Source organism: Macrobrachium rosenbergii, chromosome 30 (genome assembly GCF_040412425.1).
Source record: "Macrobrachium rosenbergii isolate ZJJX-2024 chromosome 30, ASM4041242v1, whole genome shotgun sequence".
Lineage (NCBI taxonomy): Eukaryota > Metazoa > Arthropoda > Malacostraca > Decapoda > Palaemonidae > Macrobrachium > Macrobrachium rosenbergii.
In genome coordinates, this window is record NC_089770.1 from 13,778,501 (window position 1) to 13,803,500 (window position 25,000).

General features: G+C 34.7%; 1 protein-coding gene across 5 annotated transcripts in view; it reads right to left on the reverse strand.

Moving 5' to 3' along the window:
• Positions 1–25,000, reverse strand: part of LOC136855058 (guanylate cyclase 32E-like) — a 437,545-nt gene that overhangs the window by 11,277 nt on the left and 401,268 nt on the right. For all 5 annotated transcript variants that reach the window (XM_067131826.1, XM_067131825.1, XM_067131828.1 and 2 more), the window contains 6 exons: positions 23,745–23,816; positions 13,312–13,489; positions 9,259–9,359; positions 7,566–7,666; positions 4,983–5,117; positions 2,775–2,887 (listed from right to left, as the gene is read on the reverse strand). In XM_067131826.1, the coding sequence (XP_066987927.1) occupies positions 2,775–2,887; positions 4,983–5,117; positions 7,566–7,666; positions 9,259–9,359; positions 13,312–13,489; positions 23,745–23,816 (700 nt within the window). The remainder of the gene's footprint in view (positions 1–2,774; positions 2,888–4,982; positions 5,118–7,565; positions 7,667–9,258; positions 9,360–13,311; positions 13,490–23,744; positions 23,817–25,000) is intronic.

A 25,000-nucleotide genomic window follows, 5' to 3' on the forward strand; every position in this document is an offset into this window, starting at 1 on the left:
TTAAGGAAGAGAATTGCTAGGAAGGACACACAGATTGAAAGGATGTGCTGAAAAGGAAGAATTATGAGAGAGAGAGAGAGAGAGAGAGAGAGAGAGAGAGAGAGAGAGAGAGAGAGAGAGAGAGAATGCTGTGCTAAGCTGAAAAAAGGAATAATGTGAACTGGTGAATAATTCAAACGAAATAAGGTTTTAGGTTCAAAACACTATATTGGTTGGCCATGGAAAATGTCATGAGATGTAGATAGTGTTTTTTTTTAAGTTCTTTTTATTATAACCATTAAAAACACCTACTACGAGAGTAATAGCTTTCTTAAACCCATAGAATAGGGGCTGTTACTATTAACTGCCACAGAAAATGTCATGACATGTAGGTACAGTAGTGTTTTTTTAACTTTCTTTTTATTATAAACATTAAAAACACCTATTACGAGAATTATATTAGCTTCTTACACCCGTACAATAGTGACTACTAAAAACATTACCATCAAGTTTGCTATAAATGTATTTCCGCATTATTTTACAGCCAATTTGGACTGCAGGTTTTGAATATGTAGTCTGTTCTCTCTCGAATTTTCCAAAACTATGATTTACACTTTCCTGCGTAAGTATACTTCTGTATCAAGTATTGATCTGCATATTACTCGTTAAGATAACTGGATGCTCGTGTATTCCAGCAACTGAATACTAACGATTCTTTTCCATAAATAAGAAAAGAAGCGTAGCTCAAGAAGCAAAGAATAAAAAATAAAATCACAGTCAGATTCCTCTCCCTCAGGGGTAAGACGAAAAATGCTCACTCACCTTCAACAGTGCCAAGGGGTACTGTGGCAGACTTTAGCATTTTATAGTGCCTCTCTCCTTCTTAAGTAGTATATTACACAGGGGCAATAATTTCTGATAATCTTCGATGAAAATAATCATTTCTCAACAATCGATGGGTTTTTTATATTATTTTTTTATTCAGGGAGAAGGGACAAGACAAGTATTGTCTTAGCGATGAGAGAGAGAGAGAGAGAGAGAGAGAGAGAGAGAGAGAGAGAGAGAGAGAGAGAGAGAGAGAGAAAAGAAAGAGAACGGACGGACCGAGAGAAAGGAAATACATTGGAGATTGAGAAGTGAAAAATAAAAGCACTTTTATGGATAATAGTACTTTTATTCATAAGAAACATCAGTTACGACTAAATAAAACAGAACTAAAATCTCTTCTGTTGTCATAAAATAAACTACAAACTATTATTTATTTTATTTTCTTTTATTTAATTTTTCACTGAATAGGATCAGCTTCATTAGTGAGACAAAAAAGAAAAAAGTCACCGTAAAAAGTCAGGCGCATTTTGGCCTTTCTTTTGTTTATTCATCGAATCCAATATCGCCTTTATTGGTGCCAAACTCACTTGAAAACCATATCACCTTGGACACTTTCTTTTTTACTCTTTTTTTCTCTCTTTCTTTTTTAGTTTACTGTAAAAGAAAATGATTGAGATGGCTTTTTTTCTGTCCGTCCGCCCTCAGATCTTAAAACTTACTGAGGCTAGAGGGCCGCAAATTGGTATGTTGATCATCCACCCTCCAATCATCAAACATACCAAATTGTAGCCCTCTAGCCTCAGTAGTTTTTATTTTATTTAAGGTTAAAGTTAGCATTGATCGTGCGTCTGGCACCGCTATAGGTGCCAGCAACACAGGCCACCACCAGGCTGTGGCTGCAAGTTTCATGGGCCGCGGCTGAGAGTTTCATACAGCATTATACGCTGTACAGAAAACTCGACTGAGCCGAGGAAACTTCGGCGCATTTTTTACTTGTTTACTTTTTCTTTTAACTTCCCAGGCTGATTCGGTCACTGAGCCTTCCGGTGTAAAATTATTTGTAATTATTATGCTTTTTAATTCCCTTTTCTTTGCCGTTTTGACAAACCCAGCAACATTTGTGTGGATGGAATACTGATAATACCTGCGACAAGGAGTTCGTGTTTATAATCTTCTTTGTTTGTTCGTTTGTTTGTCTTTTTCTACGATTGGCACCATCACAAAAAGTTCTTGTGTCGGTGATTACCGAAATAAAGGAAGAAGGGGCCTTTCAGGGAGGAGAGGTTCGACCTTGGCGGAGGTTTGCGGTATCAGAGCCTTTAAATAGAAATGTGTATATATATACACACATATATAATATATATTATATATATATATATATATATATATATATATATATATATATATATATATATAATATATATATATATAGCATAAATTCACTGAATTGGTGGGACAATCATCACAAGCATCCATATTGCAATTTCTCTCTCTGTCTGTCTGTCTCTCTCTCTCCACAGTTTCCCCTTTTTGATTTACCATCTCATTCTTCGTTCATACTGTGTCTTAATCATTCCTCTTTTCACTCTGTTCATTTGTTTCCTTTTTATGTTATTTCTTCTCAACCATTCTCCCTTTTCGTCTTACTCTCCGTTCTCAGCCTTTGCAACCTCTCTCCCTTTTACATTCTTCAATCACTCTATTCTCATCTAATCTCTTCTCAACCTTTCAGTCTTCATCTACTTTCTCATCCAGCCCAACCAGCACGACCAGCCTTCCTTTTCGTCCCTCTCTCTTTCCCCTGTTCAGTCTCTTCTTCTGTCTACTCTTATCTTCTTCTGCCCTCATTCTCCCACAATCAACCCCCTCCCCCCACCCCGCCCCCCCCTCTCTCTTTCTTACACCAGTCACTGTCACTGCTTTTTTCTCTCATATTATTATTATTAAATTATTATTATCCTACTCACCCGTCTTCTTCTTCTCCTCGATGAGCTGATCCGTCCTCTCGTCGACCAGCGCCTCGAGATTGTTGGCGTACTTCTCCATCATCGCCAACATGTTGTCGAAGATGTTGGGTTTCCTGTGGGAGGGGCAGAAGAAGGAAGGGGGTCTATGAGTAATTGGGCAACCTTATGAAGGGAAAGGAATTGACTGTTTCTAAGATGATTTAGGCTGTAGGGCCAAGCGATGGGGGGTGGGGAGCATTTTCAGCCATCTAGCGCTCGAGGCAGTGAAAAAGAGGGAGTTAGAGAGGCTGGACAGCGAGATAGGGAGATGACAGAGGGATCTAGGAAATAAAGGAGATGAAGCACAGTTAAGAGAGGCTGGATAGCAAGAATGAAAAAATGAAGAGGGAATGGAGGTAAAGTAAAAGACTAAAAAGTGAATGCTGTTAGGGGCCGTAGGGACGCTGCAAGTACCCTTTAGTAATGCCTACAGTGCACCACATAAGGTGCACTGACGCCACTACCCATATACGCTTTGGATTATGTAGTATAATCAACATTGTACTGGAGGCGAGATAACGTATAAAGTCCCATATTTCTCATAATTAATATTTCATCAAATTTATTACAAAACTCATGACAACCTTTGAAAACAGTCGACCCCTGGTAATCGCGGTGGATGCGTACCACTAACACCCCCGCGAATAGGCGGGGGTCATTGTACTATACGCCTTTCTCTCTACCAAGACAAAGGGATGGAAATCAAAGCATGATGAGGTTTATTCACAAAAGAAAAAAAAAAAACCTTATTAGGAGTCCAGCTCCATGTCAATACAAAGAGAAGAAGAGTTTGAAGGAGCAATGAACAAAGAGTAAAGTTGTAGGATAAAGCTGTACGATAAAGTTATGCAGTTCAGAGAAATTCATTGTCTTTCGTACGGAAAAAAAAAAAAAATACAAGCTACCAAACTATATCAAGACTCGCCAAGAGTTCGCCTGAAAGATGTTTTCCTTCAGAAAGTGTAAAGCGAAAACTGGAGCAAGATAAAACTAAAGAAGTTGGACAGCTAAGATGGGAAGAACAACCAAAGTTAGCGGATGAAAAGTAGAAGCAAGAAAGCAAATGAACACAACCCCAGAAGAAGAAGAAGAAGAAGAAGAAGAAGAAGAAGAAGAAGAAAGAAGAAGAAGAAGAAGAAAAAGAAACACGCGTCTTGTTGACGATGACTGACGGGGAATAATAGCGTCAGTGTCTCGTCGTTTCTTTGGAGTAGAAGGCACTATTGTTACGTAGAAAAAGTTCTCCTGCTAATTAGGGTCTGACGTACATCATCTTGACACTTATACTGAGAATCTCTCTCTAAGAATCTATCTCTCTGGCTTGAAAAGAATCCCTTTTCTTATTGAATTTTTTGGACTCGGAGAAAATACAAGGTTCAGTGGACGATGTTTTCCGCTTCGAGTAGGCGTCCTCTATTCTACGCTCCCACTCGGCGTCTTCTATTGTACAGCGTTTGACAAAAACGGATCAAAAGAACTCGACAAGCCAGGCCATAGTTAATTCTGGTTTCATTATCGTCCGCAATCTTTAAATCAAGCGAATAGGTCGAATAAATCTTAAAAAAAAAAGAGTTTTACGATGCAATCTCTCGGAAGATACAATTCTCATGCCAGAGAAATGAACAGTATATGCGTGTTTCCATAACAAAATTAAAACTTGAAACGTGAGCTTCTGTTTCATTTCAAACATTGTTCAGGGCTCTTCTGAATCTGACAGCAGGATATTATTATTACCATCACATATTTTACTGTTATTTCTTAAGTAACACAATAGCGTACTTCACGAGAATATTATATATACATACATATATATATATATATATATATATATATATATATATATATATATATATATATATATATATATATAGAGAGAGAGAGAGAGAGAGAGAGAGAGAGAGAGCTATGCAGAAAAGCAAGCAAAAATTCCCGTGTTATAATTACAAATATACATACAAATACAACGATGAATTACTTAACCACTACAAGATGGAAATTATTATTATTATTATTATTATTATTATTATTATTATTATTCAGTATAATAAACATCAATTTAAAAGCTATTCCAACGCTAAAGCATAAGAAACAAAAACAAAATAATAACAGAAAAAAAAAGAATAAACATACAAATAAATAAAAAAAAAAGAAAAGAACTGTAAGGCTTACATTCCCTTCCTCAGGGGCCGCAATTTGGTCCTTATCGTCCTGAAGTCGGGCCTGTCGTCAGGATTTTCGGCCCAGCACTCGTTGAGGACGCTCCTGACGCAGTCAAGGCAGCCTTCGAGGGCGCTCAGGGGAGGTCTGTAAGGACAAATGATGATGATGATAATAATAATAATAATAATAATAATAATAATATTAATAATAATGATGTTTATGATGATGATGATATCAGTGATGTTCTTCATTGCCACAATATTATGGACATGCGAATACGAATATTATATATATATATATATTATATATATATATATATATATATATATATATATATATATATATATATATATATATATATATATATATATATATGTCTGTCAATATAATTGTTACAGGAGAAGCATATCTATAATGCAATATCAATCAAAAAAGCGCAAAATAATTCCGTGAATACGTACATATACATATGCCTGCAAGCGCTCGTACAAAATGTGAGAGACTGAATTGCCTTCTCCCAAACACGGGTGATAAATGTGCCAAATGATGATAAATGTGGGGGAAAGATGATAAATGTGGCGAAAGGATGATAAATAGACTTGAGGAGTGTCTTGCAACTGTGCTTTGGAGAGAGAATAATTCACACTGGAGACGAGGGGAAAGAAAATGTTGTAGATTTTTCTGATTCCGTGAGACAAAGTGCCAGTGATTTTTTGCTTGTTTTCATTTTCGCTGTTCCTCGTCCTGTAATTTGGCGAGAATATTAAATTTCACATCGAGTGCAGAGAACGAGAAAGGTAATTACTAATTACCACTGTTATCATTCACTGTCAGATACAGCACAGAGGAACGTAACGCTAGTTTTTCATTGCAACTGCCGTTTTTCGAACACTATAAGTTTTTTTTTAGCATAAGTGTACCTCGTTTTTAATTTTTTTTTTAAGAGACGTGCTGGAAATCTGACGTAAGGTACCATAATATTTGATCAATATACGATCAGGCATTTGAAAAAAGTTCAAATTGAAAAAAATATACTGTATATGCAGTATATATAAATATATATATACATACATATATAAATATACATATATATACATATATATATATATACATATATTTAAATATATAAACACGATAATTTAACATTCACAACAGTTATATACCATAAATTCTTGCCACAGGACAAATTACATTCTTGGTGGAAGAAATAAAAAGCCACTTAAGTCATTCATATACAAAATTTTTATGGAAAAATTGTAAAAACTGGCGAAAAAAAACATAACATTACAAAACAAATATTTACATTTAGTAGATCGCAATATTAACAAGTTTTTTCTTTCTTTCGCATCGCTAAAACACTCTTACCCAATTATAAACAGACATGAATTTGCCTCACCTGCACCGCGCATGCGCGCAAGTTCCCATGAGCTGGGCAGAACGAATTAAGGATCAATTAAACGGTTCATTAGATGGAGGATCTCATCCGGACTGAAAGGGTCCCCCACTTAGACAAATGAGGCGTTCACTTCCTACTAAATTTTCTTTTCTTTTAACAGAAAAAAAACATTTTAAGGGACCAAAATATTTTTAAGGGAGGAAAACTTTTTAAGGGACCAAAACATTTTTAAGGGAGGAAAACATTTTAAGGGATCAAAACATTTTTAAGTGAGGAAAACATTTTTGAGGGAGAAAAACGTTTTAAGGGACCAAAACATTTTTAAGAGAGGAAAACATTTATAATGGACAAAAAACATTTTTAAGTGAGGTAAAACATTTGTAAGGGAAAAACTTTTTAAGGGAGAAAGCACATTTTACGGGACGAAAAACATTGTAAGGAAGGAAAACAATTATAAGGAAGGATCCATTTTTAAAGGACGAAAAACATTTAAGGAAGGCAAACATTTATAAGGGAGGAAAAATTTTTTAAAGGTCGAAAAACATTTTAAGAAAAAACTTTTAAGAGGAAAAACATTTTTAAGAGAAGGAAAAAATTAAAGAAAGAGCAAAAAAAACAAATTAAAGAAAGAGCAAAAAACATTTTACGGAAGGGAAAAACATTTTACGGAAGGAATAATACATTTTTAAGGAAGGAAAAATGCGGAGATGCGGAGTAACGGACCTGTCACTGCCAGAATTTCAACGGCCGACTCGTGCTGGCAAAAATGAGGCCCACTTTTTCCCCTAATTTTTTCCTCTTTATTTCAGAGGCTTGGTCTAGGGAGCTGTAATCACAGAGATTATTCTAGGCTCAGCGAAACTTTAAATCTAAAATGTTTCTCTAGGAATTACTTTGGAAGGTAGGTTTAGAGCAGTGTGGGTCAGCATGTATGCATGTATTAATAAAATACACCAACTTATTTTTATACAAGGACCTCTGTATAAAGTCTCACCCTTCGCACACATTTATCAATACATGTTTGTAAGCACATGGGGTCTGAATCATAATCTAAGAACGCATGACTGCATGTATCAATCAAAATGTGTCACTGTATCTGTAATAGAAATATCTTATCTTTAAATTTTGACTGATAGTCTTATAATGTTCTTAAATGCATATATATTTATAATTAGTAGGAGCAAGGTGACACTGACCTGAAGGGAGGCGTATTTGGGGGAGGTCTCGTCATGACCTGACGGATGATTGCCACGGGACTCTGGTCAGTTCGTCCCCATGGGCCGTGGCGTCCGTGCACCTGAAGAAAGAGGGGAAGGGAGAAACAGTTACAAACCTTGTAAGTATAAGGATCGTAATTATATATACATACATACATGCATACATACATACATACATATATATATATATATATATATATATATATATATATATATATATATATATATATATATATATATATATATATATGAGTGTGTGTATTTTTAGTTAGTATGTATATATTATATAAATGCACACACACAAACATATATAAGTACATTAATCCTCAAATACCACTCTAATATCAATTCACTTTACCTTGGGAATAACTTACACCCAAGGGGCATTGTAACTGATAAATTCATCCGGCCCAGCAAGGATTCGAACCTGGGTCTCTGGTTTACATACTGTGATAGACAGTCGAGATTGGACATGATTCTCAGGTTATAGTGACGTCGATACCAAAGTGATATTTGTGGCTTTATATATTTATATACATACATATATATATATATATATATATATATATATATATATATATATATATATATATATATATATATATATATGTATATATTTCAGAGACTTGTAATCTTCCCACTCCACACAAAAAGAACGATTTTTCTGAAGTCTACCCAAAGTTAATTAAATGACCCCTACGTCCACTTAGGAAAAACTTTAATCTACTTATGACTGTAAGAGCCTCTTACTTAGGGGAACCTCTGTCACACGAGACTTCCTCACCCACCCACTACAGAATCCCACTACAGAAAGATATCGAGGGAACTATAGTCGTGTGTCCTGTTGGTGTTGATTCTCCGTTTATAGCTTTCTTAGATTTTGCCAACTAACAGGTAAATGGCACATCTGTATAGAAGGTAGAATAGAATCAAAGGTGATAAACAAACAGGTTAGGAATTTAGGGTCAAAATTGATGGAGAGAGAAAAATCGCGCGGCCGACCCCAGACGACGATGGAGCTATGGTCAACGTATTTTACAAAAATGTATAGCCACACAGTTTTCTTTATCAATGTATATGAAACGATTTGAGACAAATAAATGAGGTATCCAATAAAATAAAATAACTTCTGATAAAACAGGAATGTAGCCATCGCTGTAAAACTTTTACTAAAAGATATATATATATATATATATATATATATATATATATATATATATATATATATATATATATATATATATATGATATAAGTAACATTTATCTTTTAAAAATGAATTTCCTTAATTGTTAGTTTGGCCGTCATGTTAATAAGCAACTGGAGAAAATGACGATATTTAAAAATAACGGGTTATTAATAATAATCATGATTATGCACCTGGTTGTTAGTCAACTGTACTGGGCCTAAGCTATGGTGGAGAGGAGCATTGGTTAGTGGCCTCATACCACCACAACCTCCTCTGGCCAGGGGGAGGGATAAGGGGAGGTGCTGGTAAGAGTGAAATAATAATAGCTAAAACAATAGCACTTTAAATTCCATTGGGTGAAGGTGTAAGGCTTACAATGTCACCCCACTGACCTTTTGTAGCCAGAGCCTCTGAGTAGGGCAGGTGGGCCTATGTCTGAAAAATACCAATTTTATAAAAGTGAAAGCAAAGAGTCAAACACTCACCTCATACAAAATGATTGCAAAGGAGTAGACGTCCCCCTTCTGAGTGCCCGCCGGAGGCGCAGAAGTGTCCCTGAGGATCTCAGGGGAGCTGTAGAGGAGGTCTGCCGAGGAGAGGAAACAATAAGGATTCGGGAGAAAAGGAAAACGAAGGACTCTCGCATCCTCTACCTGAAGAGGATCCTGTGCAAATGGAAGCTTCACAAACTGAATTTTGAGAATTTGGAACATTTACTTAGTTAAAGAGATTTGGTCCTTGCTTTTCCAGGCATTACAAAAGTCTTTTGTAAAAGTTGTGGATATTAATACGGAAGTTTTACGAAGGGAGAAAATAAGTTACGCCAATTTTTTTTTTCTTTTTGAGACGTGTCATAGTATTAAGTATTTGGAAGGAAATACGACAGGGGTCATATATATATATATATATATATATATATATATATATATATATATATATATATATATATATATATATATATATATATTTGTGACTTCTTATACTCTGTATCAGTTCTTCGTCAATGGGTTGGAAATAAAGTCGAAACCGGTCAGGACCGGTGGTAATGTGTGATAAATGAATCACGTACAGAAAGTGATATTAATCATATATATATACATATATATGTATATATATATATATATATATATATATATATATATATATATATATATATATATATATATATATATATATATTCTGAAAGGTTTTGGTTAAAGAAACTCTTGCCGAATCAAGATTAATGTCCCATAAACCTACTGCAATACCTGGAAAAAAAAAAATACTGAATTCCAACAGACACAAACAAAGACCCTTAATACACCTTCTATTCACACATTTGCTCCAAAGGCCGCTTTTCTTACTCCATTACAGTAATATCAATAAGTTTCCTCCTGCCCTTCCACTCCCTATTTTAACGAAGTCTTCAAAATTATATATCCTACTCTCTCAGTACAATCTAAACCTTCCATTAGCGAATCGACCGTACCTCTGGCGTCTTTTGAAAGCTCTTTTGACAGCTACATTTGAGCCAGTTTGAGGATTCTGCGACATCTCTCGGGGGTAACAGGAATTACATTTGGCAGATGTAGATGGTTTCGACGCTCAAAGAAAGAAGTGTCTTTTATCAGTCTCCCTGATGCATCCTACGACATTTCTGTATGCGTTTTTGAGGGTATAGGATCTTATCGTATCACAAAATACAAAAATAAAAAAACTTTACATCTAGATATTTACGACTGAAGATTGGGGCACATCCCAACTACGCTTTTGAATTTTAAACTTTTACTTTCGTATTATAATACAAATAAAACCTAGAAGATTTTAATTTCCCTATTATTATTATTATTATTATTATTATTATTATTATTATTATTATTATTATTATTATTATTATTATTAAAGGTCACTCATAACAATCGCCTGATTTTTTTGGTTACTGCTTCTGAAGAAGCTTCAAAATTGCAAACTGATTTTAGGTCACGTAACATGCCCAGACTAAATATCCTACCAGGGTCTGACAAAAGTGCAAAAACATACATTTCATTTGTTAAAACAAGATTAGTATTATTATTATTAACCAGAAGATAAACCCCTATTTATATGTATTATTAAGCAGAAGCCCATTTAGGCCTACTGGACTGAAATTCAAGCTTCAAAAGAATATGGTGGTCATTTGAAAGAGGTTACAGAAGGTGATAGGATATACAGAAGGAAGAGATAAGTTATTAAAATAGAAAAAATAAATGAACAAATGAATAAAGTTCTTAAAAAAATAAATGAACAAATTAATAAATTTGTTAGAAAAAGAAAATAATAAACGAACAAATTAATAAATTTCTTAGAAAAGAAAAAATAAACGAACAAATTAATAAATTTCTTAGAAAAGAAAAAAATAAATGAACGAATTTATAAAGATGTTAGAAAAGAAAAAAATAAATGAACGAATTTATACAGATGTTAGAGAAGAAAAAAATAAATGAACAAATTAATAAAGTTATTAGAAAAGAAAAAAATGAACAAATTAATACAGTTGACAGAAAAGAAAAAATAAATGAACAAATTAATAAAGTTACTAGAAAAGAAAAAAAAATAAATGAACACATTAATAGTTGTTATAAAAGAAAAAAATAAATGAACAAATTAATAACGTTATCAGAAAAGAAAAAATAAATGATCAAATTAATAAAATGATTAGAAAAGAAAAAATAAATGAACAAATTAATAAATTTATCAGACAAGAAAAAATAAATGAACAAATTAATAAAGTTATCAGAAAAGAAAAAATAAATGAACAAATTAATAAAGTTATTAGAAAAGAAAAAATAAATGAACAAATGAATAAAGTTATCAGAAAAAAATAAAAGAACAAATTAACAAACAAGCAGAAGCCTGTCAAGACAGGGCAAATGGAGCGAGGGAATAGAAGGAAAGGAGGGTAATTTTTAAGACTTCCGCAGAGTAAGAGGAATATCGCGAAGACGATAATGGAACCTTTAGCTTTCATTAGTCGACCTGCGTCCAAAGCTGGTGATGGGAGTTGACAAGCCCTCAATCATGGCTGAAGGGAAGAACAAGAAGAAGAAGAAGAAGAAGAAGAAGAAGAAGAAGAAGACGAAGAAGAAGAAAAATAAAAGAAGAAGAAGAAGAATAAGAAGAAGAAGAAGAAGAAGAAAAAAAAGAAGAAGAAGAAGAAGAGGAAGGAGAAGAAGAAGAAGAAGAAGAAGGCGGCTGAAGGGAAGAAGATGAAGAGGAAGAAGAAGAAGAAGAAGAAGAAAGAAAAGGAAGAAGAAGACGGAAAAGAAGAAAAATAAAAGAAGAAGAAGAAGAGGGAGGAGAAGAAGAAGAAGAAGAAGAAAAACGAAGAAAAAGAAAAAAGAAGAAGAAGAAGAAGAAGAAGAAGAAGAAGAAGAAGAAAGAAGAAGAAGAAGAAGAAGAAAGAAGAAGAAGAAAGAAGAAGAAGAAGAAAGTGGAATTGCCCTACTAACTACCCCTCGCGAGCATTTGTCAATATCAATTGGCTGTGATCATTTGGAAGGAGAATGTGGTGTCCTCTCTCTCTCTCTCTCTCTCTCTCTCTCGCTTTCTGCACTTCAGATTCTTGCCTTAAGGAACTCTCTCCTTTTCTCCTTCTTCCCAACTTTTCTATCTCCCGTTCTTTGTTTTCCTCTCTCTCTCTCTCTCTCTCTCTCTCTCTCTCTCTCTCTCTCTCTCTCCACAGAAAGTTAATTACACGTAATACGTATCGTCGGTCACAAGGAACACTGCCAAGCCTAAGACTAGTATCCCTAATTGAGAGAGAGAGAGAGAGAGAGAGAGAGAGAGAGAGAGAGAGAGAGAGAGAGAGGAAAAATTGACAGGGTGAAATTCCAGCTAGCTACTTTGCCTTCCAGCATCTATTATTATTATTATTATTATTATTATTATTATTATTATTATTATTATTACAAACTCACCATTAACTTTCAAAAGACAGTTAATGCAGAATTGAGTATCCTCTGGTGGAAAATTAATAACCAATGAATATAGATTCATGTACATAGAAATGAATACACAAATGCAGAAGCAATAATATAAATAACTTAACCTCAGGTAATGCTGTCAGGAACCTAAAAAAGTACATTTTTAATTATTAATCATATTCACCAACGTTATCAAACCCTTTTTCATTTTGGCGTCAGAATTGTGGATAATAGTTTATACCAGTGTTCAGGAATATTCTGTTGCTAATACTAATAATATTATTACTATCATCCTTACTAATATTACTAATATTAATACTATTATCTTCGCAGTATCTGAAGATGTCGTTGGAACCAGCAAAGTAAAAATGTCACCAAGAGCAAATGGAATATTAAATGATTTAAGCAACGACAGATTTCAATAAACACACAGATTTAAACAATTAGAGAGAGAGAGAGAGAGATTTAAACAGTTACACACACAGAGAGACACAGAGAGAGAGAGTTTAAGCAAAGACAGATTTAAACAACCACACACACAGATTTAAACAGTTACATATACATACAGAGAGAGAGAGAGACTGCCAACGTACGTACCATTGCACTTCCTCTGGGTCTCTCCGGGGTCGGCCAGGGCTGTGGCCTCGGTGCCGGACTTCAATTCGTGAAGTCCGAAGTCCGTGATCTTGACGACCCACCTGGAGTCCACGAGGCAATTGGACGTCTTCAGATTCCCGTGGGACTTGACGGGTGAGTCGTGGAGGTAAACCATCCCCTGGAATGGTAATGGGAATGGGAATGAAATTGGAATTGTCTGTTTGGATGAATTCTATTTGTGATGATGTTTTGCATGATTAGACAAGCGATGATTATAATGAATTATTAAAATGATAAGATATATGATTATAATAATCTATAAATGTTATATAATTATAATTTATAATAACGATTTATGGAATTATAATTTATAATAAAAAATGATTTCATTATAATAATTCATAATAAATTACATAATTATCATTTATAATAATGATTTATGTAATGGTAATAATCTATAATAAACATTCGTCACTATAATGATTCATAATAATGCTTTATGTAATTATAATATTTTATCATTTACAACATTTTATACAATCAGAATAATTTGTAATTTTATATAATTATGTAAATCATGTATATATTGATAATTTATAACTTAAAATTACAATTTATAATCATTTATAATGATCTAAAATTACAATATAAAACAATTCATAAAAATAATTCAAAATTATGGTGATTTATAATAATTTAAATAATTATCATAATTTATATAACTGTGATAATTTTCAACAATGTCTTTAATTATATTCATGTCCTAAATTTCAGCATCAGGACATACAGGCTAACTGGGTGTGGCTTTTGACAAAGCATTACAAAGGACACTGCAAAATCATGGCTGAACAAGCCTGTGTAGGAAACTTCCCTTGTAGCTATTTTATGAACCTCACACAAATGGCTCATCAGCAGTGCGTCAAAACCCCTTACATGCATTGCACCATCTTCTTCCATCTACCATTTCTTATTGTTAGCGAAATTAGGTCTGGCTGGTACAGTGATGGCTGACCAGTAATTACTGACTTGGAGAAAAGACCGGAGCTAAACTACGAAGTAACAGTTAGAGGGGTTGGACAGCAGGATTGAAGGAAGGAAAGGGGAATGGAGTTTAAGTAAAAGGCTAAAAAGTGGGCGCAGTTAGGGCCCGAAGGGCGTTGCAGATACCATTTAGCTATGCCTACAGTGCGCCACGTGAGGTGAGGGGCTGAGGACCCAAATATACCTGTACATACCCAGAAGTTCAATAACCCAATACATTTAAACCCAATCATAAAACTTTTAACCCTCTCACATTATTACCTCGACATCTTTCGATTTAACAGTGGTTCCCCACCCTATAATACCCCCTTGTAACCTTCCCCTCCCTTCCCTCCCTCCTTTCCCCAGCCCCCCACCCCATTACCGCGTGGGGTCATTGCAAAGATTAAAAACTCCTTCTATAAATATCAGGATGTTTTAAACCCTGTATTTCTCCCTAGCAGGGAGACAATCTAGGGATATTCTTTCTTTATTTTTTACCGTCCGGAAAATAATAATAATAATAATAGTCTCTACGAAGAGGATCAATATGGTTGAAGATAAGAGACACAATGTCAAGGGCGGGGGGGGGGGGGAGGACGGCGGCGGGGGTGAGGGGAAAGGTTAACGTATGTTGGAGAAGTATTAAAATATTTTTCTTAAGGGTAGTAATTTTTTATCATGGGTAAGAATCTGCTAGAATTTCGGGGTAAGATATTTAAAAATATTATTTGCACCCTGCATATGTATATGTGTGTATATATATATATATATGTGTGTGTGTGTTATATATACATCTACATATATATAGATATATGTATATATATAAAATTACTTGTATAATCAAATTAACATGTGATATGTTTATCACAAATCACCACAGGTGGAAAAATTAGACTATGTGTAGGACCTGACCGGTTGACAGGAGAGAGAGAGAGAGAGAGAGAGAGAGAGAGAGAGAGAGAGAGAGAGAGAGACTGGTAAATGGAGACCAGGGACAGGCACGATACTCACTGAGTATATTCAAGTGGAGGAAAGCGATTCAGAAGGATTATAAACGGTAATTAGCCAGCTGCATCCTCATTAGCATACTCGTGACTTCGAGAAGATCTCCAAATGACCTCTATTACCTAATACGAATTCCAGTGCCCCCACTCGACACGCATTCAGACCGGTCTAATTGATGAGGGCGATTTCCAGAACCTACTCTGCAGAGCAGACAGGTACAGCAGGTGTGCGCCCTTGAGCTAAACAGCACAGCCTCACTCCAATTACCGGATTCTCTCAGTTACAGGAAAATCTCCCAACTCTCTCTCTCTCTCTCTCTCTCTCTCTCTCTCTCTCTCTCTCTCTCTCTCCAAAGACTTGATGCTATGTTCTTCCAAACTCTCTCTCTCTCTCTCTCTTTTTAGAATATAAAAGGAAATCTCTCTCGCTCCCTCCCTCCTTTTCTCTCTATTTCTTCTTCTAGGAAATAAAAGGAAATCCTTTCTCTTTCTCTATCTCTCTCTCTCTCCTTCTCTGTCTTGTTCTATACCGGAAGATCATTAGCAATTCTCTGGTAGATATCAGAGATACTTCACACTGAGGACCTTTGAACAGACTTGTCTGCAAGGTAAGGTAGGATGGAAATGAAATCTCCCTCTCTCTCAGCGGAGTTCCTCAGGGTTCTGTTCTTGGCTCACTCTTGTTTTTGATTTACATTAATGACATTGATGTAGGCTTAACTAGCAGGATAACTAAATTTGCAGATGACACCAAACTAGGTGTAAAAATGCAGCAGACCCAGATACAGTGGAAAGTTTAAGAAATGATCTAAGGAAAATAGGGGAGTGGTAAAAAAGATGGCAAATGCCTTTTAACTTGGATAAGTGTAAAGTGTTACAAACAGGAACAAACAACCCTCATGCCAATTACATGCTGCTTGGGAATGACGTAAATAGTGTAGAACAAGAAGAGGACCTTGGAGTCATTATTACCAAGGACTTAAACTCCACAAAACAGTGCATAGAAGCTGAAATGAAGGCACAGAAACTAGTGGGATACATACAAGGGCAGTTCAAATACAGAAACAAGGAAACGGTGCTGCAGCTCTGCACATCCATAGTTAGACCTCGTCTTGAATATGCAGTACAGTTTTGGTCACCAACACTAAGAAAGGACATAAATATATTAGAAGGGGTACAAGTAAGAGCCACAAAGTTAATTCCATCCATCAGGCAAATAGGTTACCAAAGACGACTAGAGAGCCTGAACATGTATGGCTTAGAAACAGGACGATTGCGAGGACAGCTCATAAAAACATTCAAAATACTGAAAGGCATAACAAAAGTAGACAGTAACCTCTTCACATTAAACGAAAACCAGACAAGAAATAATGGATGGAAACTAGAACTGAAGAGATACAACACATCTCAATGTTGGAACTTCTTCGCATACAAGATATGTGACACATGGAATAAACTGCCACCAGAAGTTGTCAACAGCAACAGCGTGGAAGAGTTTAAAAGAAAGCTAGACAAAATCATTAGAACACTGTGAATGAACAGTAAAACCTGCTCCTAGAGATAAGTGAGCACATGATGTCTCTTCGGATAGACTAAAAAGTCTTTGAGACACCCTAATCCTTGTAACTCCTTGTAACTCTCTCTCTCTCTCTCATCCGCTTAAATACTGCTCGCTGGTACTCAATTAAACTTCGTGAAAGGGATTAGGACCCTCTCGCCTCAAACAGGAATTCTATGACGGCAATAACTCAATGACTTGCAAATCTCGCCTAAACATGAATTCAATAATTCAGTGAATTACATATCTCGCCTATGCATAAATTCAATAACTCAATGACTTGCAAATCTCGCTCAAACATAAATTAAATAATTCAATGACTTGCAAGTCTCTCCCAAATATAAATTCAATAATTCAATGACTTGCAAATCTTTCCCAAATATAAATTCAATAATTCAATGACTTGCAAATCTCTCCCAAACATAAATTCAATAATTCAATGAATTACAAATCTCGCCTAAACATAAATTCAATAACTCAGTGACTTGCAAATCTCTCTCAAACATAAATTCAATAATTCAATGACTTGCAAATCTCTCCCAAACATAAATTCAACAATTCAATGACTTGCAAATCTCGCCCAAACATAAATTCAATAATTCAATGACTTGTAATCTCGCCTAAGTATAAATTCAATAATTTATCGACTTGCAAATCTCGCCTGAACATAAATTCAATAATTCAATGACTTACAAATCTCGCCTGAGCATAAATTCAGTGACTTGCAAATCTCGCCTGAACATAAATTCAGTGACTTGCAAATCTCGCCTGAACATAAATTCAATAATTCAATGACTTGCAAATGTCGCCCAAACATAAATTCAATAATTTAATGAATTACCGTACAAACCTAGCCCAAACATAAATTCAATAATTCAATGACTTGCAAATCTCACTCAAACATAAATTCAATAATTCAAAGACTTACAAATCTCGCCTGAACATAAATTCAATAATTCAATGAATTACAAATCTCGCCTAAACATAAAGTCAATAACTCAGTGACTTACAAATCTCGCCCAACCATAAATTCAATAATTCAATGAATTCTCGCACAAACATAAATTCAATAATTCAATGACTTGCAAATCTCCCCCAAACATAAATTCAATAATTCAATGACTTGTAATCTCGCCAAAGTATAAATTCAATAATTTATCGACTGGCAAATCTCGCCTGAACATAAATTCAATAATTCAATGACTTGCAAATCTCGCCTGAACATAAATTCAATAATTCAATGACTTGCAAATCTTGCCAGAACATAAATTCAATGACTTGCAAATCTCGCCTGAACATAAATTCAATAACTCAATGACTTGCAAATCTTGCTCAAACATAAATTCAATAATTCATTGACTCGCAAATGTCGCCCAAACATAAATTTAATAATTCATTGAATTACAAACCTCGCCCAAACATAAATTCAATCATTCAATGACTTGCAAATCTCGCTCAAACATAAATTCAGTGACTTGCAAATCTCGCCAAAAGATAAATTCAATAATTCAATGACTTGCAAATCTCGCCAAAAGATAAATTCAATAATTCAGTAAAATGCAAATCTCGCCAAAAGATAAATTCAATAATTCTATGACTTGCAAAGTTGTTTGAACTGACAGAATCGGTTCTTTTCTTGTTGGAAAAAATGTGGATTTTCTACAGTAGGTTTTAAATTTTTTAAACTGGCTCAAGAAAATAAAAAACTTGAATATATTCAAAATACACTTCCTGGTGTTTCTACAAAGCTATCAAAATTATATTGGAAATCATTACATTGCATTTTTTAGATGATATTGTTTTCAGCTAAATTATATCAAAATGTATAAGATTAAATAATTTAAGGGAAACGCCGTGGCCTTTTATAGTTCACAGTTTAGCCACTTAAAATGTATTAGTTTAATAAAAAAAAACCACTCAGTTTAGTGTTAAGTGTTTTCTACATCTGGGAGGAAGGTGTATGTATGTATGTGTGTATACATATGTATATTATATATATACTATATATATTATGTATGCATATATATATGTATATATATTATATATATATATATATATTTATATTGTATATATATACATATACATATGCATATATATATGTATATATACGATTAACTCTCCAAAATCTACATGAAAGGAACCCACAACCGAACGTGGGAATCTCATAAAAAAAAAAAATAGAAAGTACACGTGTCTCAGCGTTAATCAAGAAACAGGGTTCGACAAAGCCCCAAAATCTTATGATAACATGAGAATGTTCTTAACGGAGGAGAATAAAACATTAGGATAAAACATTCTTTCCTTTGTCAGACAGACGTTCGGGACATTAATTGTACTTCACAAGAAGATGAAGAAGAGGAGGAGGAGGAGGAGGAGGAGGAGGAGGAAGAAGAAAGGAGTTATTTCTTTATTCGAGGAGGAACTAAAAATAATGAAGAAGAGACTCCTTTCCGGGAAAAACCAGCTGATCTTTGTCCCTTTGTCGGGCGGCGTCCATTAAAAGATCCCCCCCCCAAAAAAAAAAATCATTTGGCATCAATGCGAGTAAAGACTCGAGGCCCCTTTTGTCGTCTCCTCGTCAGGACGAATGCTCCAAAATACTCCCAAACAGCGCTGGAGTGTCTCTCAAGGAGGAGTAAATAGAAAAAGACGGAAGAAGTGAAAGGAAATGTGGAGGCGACTATACATGTTTATGGAGTGTCCCCATTCTTTCTCCCTTATAGAAAAAGTGACAACAGGCCCCAGGCCACCATTAGTTTAAAGGAAAGAGATTCTTTGTAGAAGATGCTGCAGACTTACTTCCTCTCTCTCTCTCTCTCTCTCTCTCTCTCTCTCTCTCTCTCTCTCTCTCTCTCTCTCTCTCTCTCTCTCTCAGAAAGAGAGAAAGAAAACAACATTTTTCGGGGAAGGAATATCAAAATAAATTGGATGACAAGGTCTGACAGCAAAAGGCATTTTCTTCGTAAAAGCATTGTGGGGAATAAACAAAATTTTACGGAATTATTTGACTCTCTCTCTCTCTCTGTATTCTTTGGGTAATGATAAAATTAAAAAAAAAAACCCTTATAGAAAAAATAAAGAAAACCTTTGTTATCTCTCTCTCTCTCTCTTTATGTATTCTATGGTAATGATAGAATTAGGAAATCACTAAAAAAAAAAAAAAATTTCGTATTTATTCCTTTAAAAATTCCCCAAGATAACTGCTCTCTCTCTCTCTATTCTTTGGGTAATGATAAATTTAAAAAAACTTTTAAAAAATAATTAAAGCCTTGTTATCTCTCTCTCTCTGTGGCCTATTATCTCCAACTCTCTCTCTCTCTCTCTCTCTGCATTCTATGGGTAATGGGTAATGATAAAATTAGGAAATCCCTAAATAAAAAATTTCATATATACTCCTTTAAAGATTTCCCAAGGTAACTGTTTTCTCTCTCTCTCTCTCTCTCTCTCTCTCTCTCTCTCTCTCTCTCTCTCTCTCTCTCTCTCGCCGTTTAGTGCCATGTTTATCTGTCCCCCTACAACATCGTTTGTTTTCATCCATACCCAACGAACAGACAACGATGTATGGGTAGATAGATAGATAGACAGATAGATAGATAAATAGCTAGATCCACAAATTCCTCTTTAAGTTTCAAATCCAAGCAACAAAGATTCTCCACAGTGATGAAAATTCCACTGACTTCAGATTACCCATATACTGACACTGAGTTTATTCATGAATGATACAGTGAATGCAAAAAGTATGCATACAAGAGAATCAAATCTCATATCCAGCATTGATAAGACTTTAATTGTCTTAGCCTCGTAATATCGACATTATTATTATTATTATTATTATTATTATTATTATTATTATTATTATTATTATTATTTATTATTATTATTATTCAGAAGGTGAACCCCATTCATATGGAACCAACCCACCACAGGGGCCACTGACATGAAATTCAAGCTTCCAAAGAATATGGAGCAAATACAGTATTATTACGATATCAGTGCGAACAATATCGCCTGATTAAAACATACGACAGAACTCACGGCAAGGCAATAATAAATACGTATGGAAAATAAGTACAAATAAAACAAGTCTTATCTTGTATAGCTGAGCGGGAACGTAACTCATATATCATCAAGGGAAAGTGATAATGTTTGTACTTGCAATGCCTTCAGGGCATCCGATATTCAACTCTGTAATGTTTTATCATCACTTCTATATATTCCGAAATACAAATCGAATCATATCTCTCACCAGCGATTTTTTAGATTGTTAGTGTTCTGTAAAAGAAAACTATTGAGCCGGCTTTGTCTGTCCGTCCTCACTTTATTCTGTCCGTACTTTTTTGTCCGCCCTCAGACCTTAAAACCTACTGAGGCTAGAGGGCTGCAAATTGGTATGTTGATCACCCACCCTCCAATCATCAAACAGACCAAAATTGCAGCCCCCTATCCTCAGTAATTTTTAATTTATTTAAAGTTAAAGTTAGCCATAATCGTGCGTCTGGCAACGATATAGGACAGGCCACCACCGGGCCGTGGTTAAAGCTTCATGGACCGCGGCTCATACAGCATTATACCGAGACCACCGAAAGACAGATCTGTTTTCGGTGTCCTTGATTATACGCTATACAGAAAACTCGAGTGCGCCAAAGAAACTTCGGTGCATTTTTTAGCTTGTTTTTTATTCCTCGTTCTACTGAAAAAGACCTAATACCAACTCGGTTTTTCCTGCACAGAGACTGGATAAATTCTACGCAAGCAAGATGGACTCGTATTCTAGATATTACTGCTTATTCTTCTTCTTCTTTTTCTTTTAACGTGCTTTTATTCCCATTTTTGTATGGGGTAAGCACGATGCCTTCGTTTGAAGGACTTTTGATTTGGCTTTGGGGGTAGACCTGTGGTCTCGATCGGCTGCCCTGCCTGACAAGATGGTACGTATGTTTCATGTATCATACCAGACCCAACGCCCTTTCTTCCCAGCAGCGAGAAGTCATATACTGTAAAATATCGTTTCTGACAAAAAATTTTCTTCATGTCAAAAGAGAGAGAGAGAGAGAGAGAGAGAGAGAGAGAGAGAGAGAGAGAGAGAGCAGTTCCGTTGAGAGTTCTTTAAGAGAAAAATAACGCATTTTTTTAGGAATTTCGTAATTTTCTTATTACCTGTAGAACACACACACACACGCACACACGCACACACACACACACACACACAGAGAGAGAGAGAGAGAGAGAGAGAGAGAGAGAGCAGTTCCCTTGGAAATCTTTAAGAGAAAAATAGAGCATTTTTTTTCTTTAGGGATTTCGTAATTTTATTATTACCTACAGAATACAGTAAGAGAGAGAGAGAGAGAGAGAGAGAGAGAGAGAGAGAGAGAGAATATCCACAGCTCACCTATCACTGTCTCTTTATATTAAGAGTACGAAGAAAACCATAGCAATACTTTTGTAGGGGAAACAGAGGGGAGCCATTGAACAGGGACCCGAAGGAAAACGGGGAAAATTGAAGAAGAAGAAGAAGAAGAAGAAGAAGAAGAAGAAGAAGAAGAAGAAGAAGAAGAAAAAGAAGAAAAAGACGAACAGAGATCAACAAGGTACGAGAGCGGGAGAGAAGTTCTTGGGACTAAGCGAGGCTCAGTAGTCTTCTAACTCGCTTCGAGGGGACGAATTATCCTGCTGCCTCTTCTTCTTCTTCGTCTTCTTCTTCTTCTGTGAGGAATTGAAGCCTTCGAGATGAATTCTCTAGGGTGCGAAGAGGAACCTTCTACCTAAGTGTACACATATACATACATACATACATAATACATACATACATACATACATATACATATATACAGATACATATATGTGTGTGTATGTGTCCTTAGACACAAAAGGGAGAATGTGTATGCATATGTAAGCGTGTGTGTATTTCAATACACACATACGAATTCCTCATAACGGCTTAAAACAAGCTTTCACAACAAAACACTGAAAAGATTTTTGAGGGATGAGTATGAGATTCATCACTGGGCAAAAAAAAAAAAATAATGAATTATGGAAGAACAATCCTTCTAATATTTCTTTATCTTTAAATAATTAAATGCCTTATTTCCTTGGAAAAACAGGCCCCGAAATGTAACAACGTTCCGTTTCTAAGCAAGTCTTTAGGGAATCGTTAGACAGGCCTATGAGTCTCTCCACACTGGCTAGGGAAAACCAGTATCATTAATTAACGCGGGTACAGTCGCTCATAAAAGTTCGTGGGGGTCTCCGTGTGTGTTTAGGTGAATTCCATCATTTCTGGACGGCGAGTCTGTATACCGATGTAACAAGTGCACACAGCGAAACTTTCGTTGATGCAATTAGATTGTATGTATCCACCTTCACGCGTCACCTACTCCGAGGTGCTAGTACTAAACATGGCGGAAGTCCTTGGGACGCCGTGTTTAGCACTAACCCCTTGGGGATCGAAGTATTATATACACCCATTTCTATACTGTGTGGTCGACAAGTTGTATCAATACACGACATCTTCGTGCGGCTGTCTACTTTACTTAGCATGAGTTTACCCTGGGCTTTGATGAAGGTGGATACACCGGGTTGCATTTTCCCGAGATGTAATAAAGTACCGGGAGCTTTCCCTGAAAAAAGCGGGACGTCATATCTCGAAAACTAACCATAGAATTTCCTTGAAAATAATCTCATTATGTCTCCCACACCCAAATTCCCATAACTGCACCAACTTAACCTAACCTAACCTAACCTAACCTAGGGGCAAGACAAAAGAACCGGTGCTGGTGCAATACTAGCATACACATCATGAATTTGCTACCGGGTTAATACCCCCCACAGACAGACTCTTTCCTTCTCACCTGTACGATGTCGCCCACCAAGGATGCTATGAACATGCTGTCCAGCTTCACGTCTTCGTTCTCCAAGATGTCCTGGGGATAAATAAAGATAAATTTTAAATCTTCTGTTTAAATATGGATGAATATCTATACGTAAATAAATAAATGTAAATATGAATATAAATTATAAATATGTATATTTGTGTATAAATATAAATATGTGAATATATATACTGTGTATATATACACACATATGTATATATATATACATAAATATATATAAATATATATATTATTATATATATATATTTAAAATATATATATAAATATATATGATATATGCATATATATATATATATATATATATATATATATATATATCTATATATATATATATATATATATACACAAATATATATATATATATATATATATATATATATATATATATATATATATATATATACAGACAGAGAGAGAAGTGAAGGAGAGTGTCCAATTACTTTGAAACAATAAAAGTGTTATCTCCATAGTTGTAAGCATATCAACAAATTTTCCATCTCGCATTTCAACATATTTATCTAATTTATTTGAAAGAAAAAAATTACTACGGAGGACAGCCTGTCTCTTAGTATGGGTTTACACTAGAAGTCGGTGTAATCAAGAAACTAATCTTCATTCTCATCAAGTTAAAATCTAAGTTGAACATTACTGGTATCATGGAATATTACGTAAATTCATTATGTAGTATTCTCTACGTATATTTTTTTATTCATAACGACTTTTTTTTTAATTTTCTGTTTTGCCTTTGCAGGATATATATATATATATATATATATATATATATATATATATATATATATATATATATATATATATATATATATATATATATATATATATATATATATATATATATATATATATATATGCATATACATATAATTACAACATGATATAACTGATAAATCGTATTCTTTGTCTCTTATTATTTAGATCTATTTCAAATACTCCCGGTTATCGCCTATATAATTCAAATCGCAGTGTGAAGTTTGAGAATTTTCCACTCTATGGTTAAAATCACAGATTTTGTTGGACTTAGTATAATTCAGAATCGTCTACCGCAACTTCTTAAGCACAGTGTCGAGTTTTCCAAATTATAAATGTAAATCTTACTTGAAATCTTGAACGTTTTTCCTTCATATAATATTAATCATAGTTTTACAACAGTCTGTGCACCTTTCCTCATTTTTATAATCTTTTCTTTAATTCTGTCG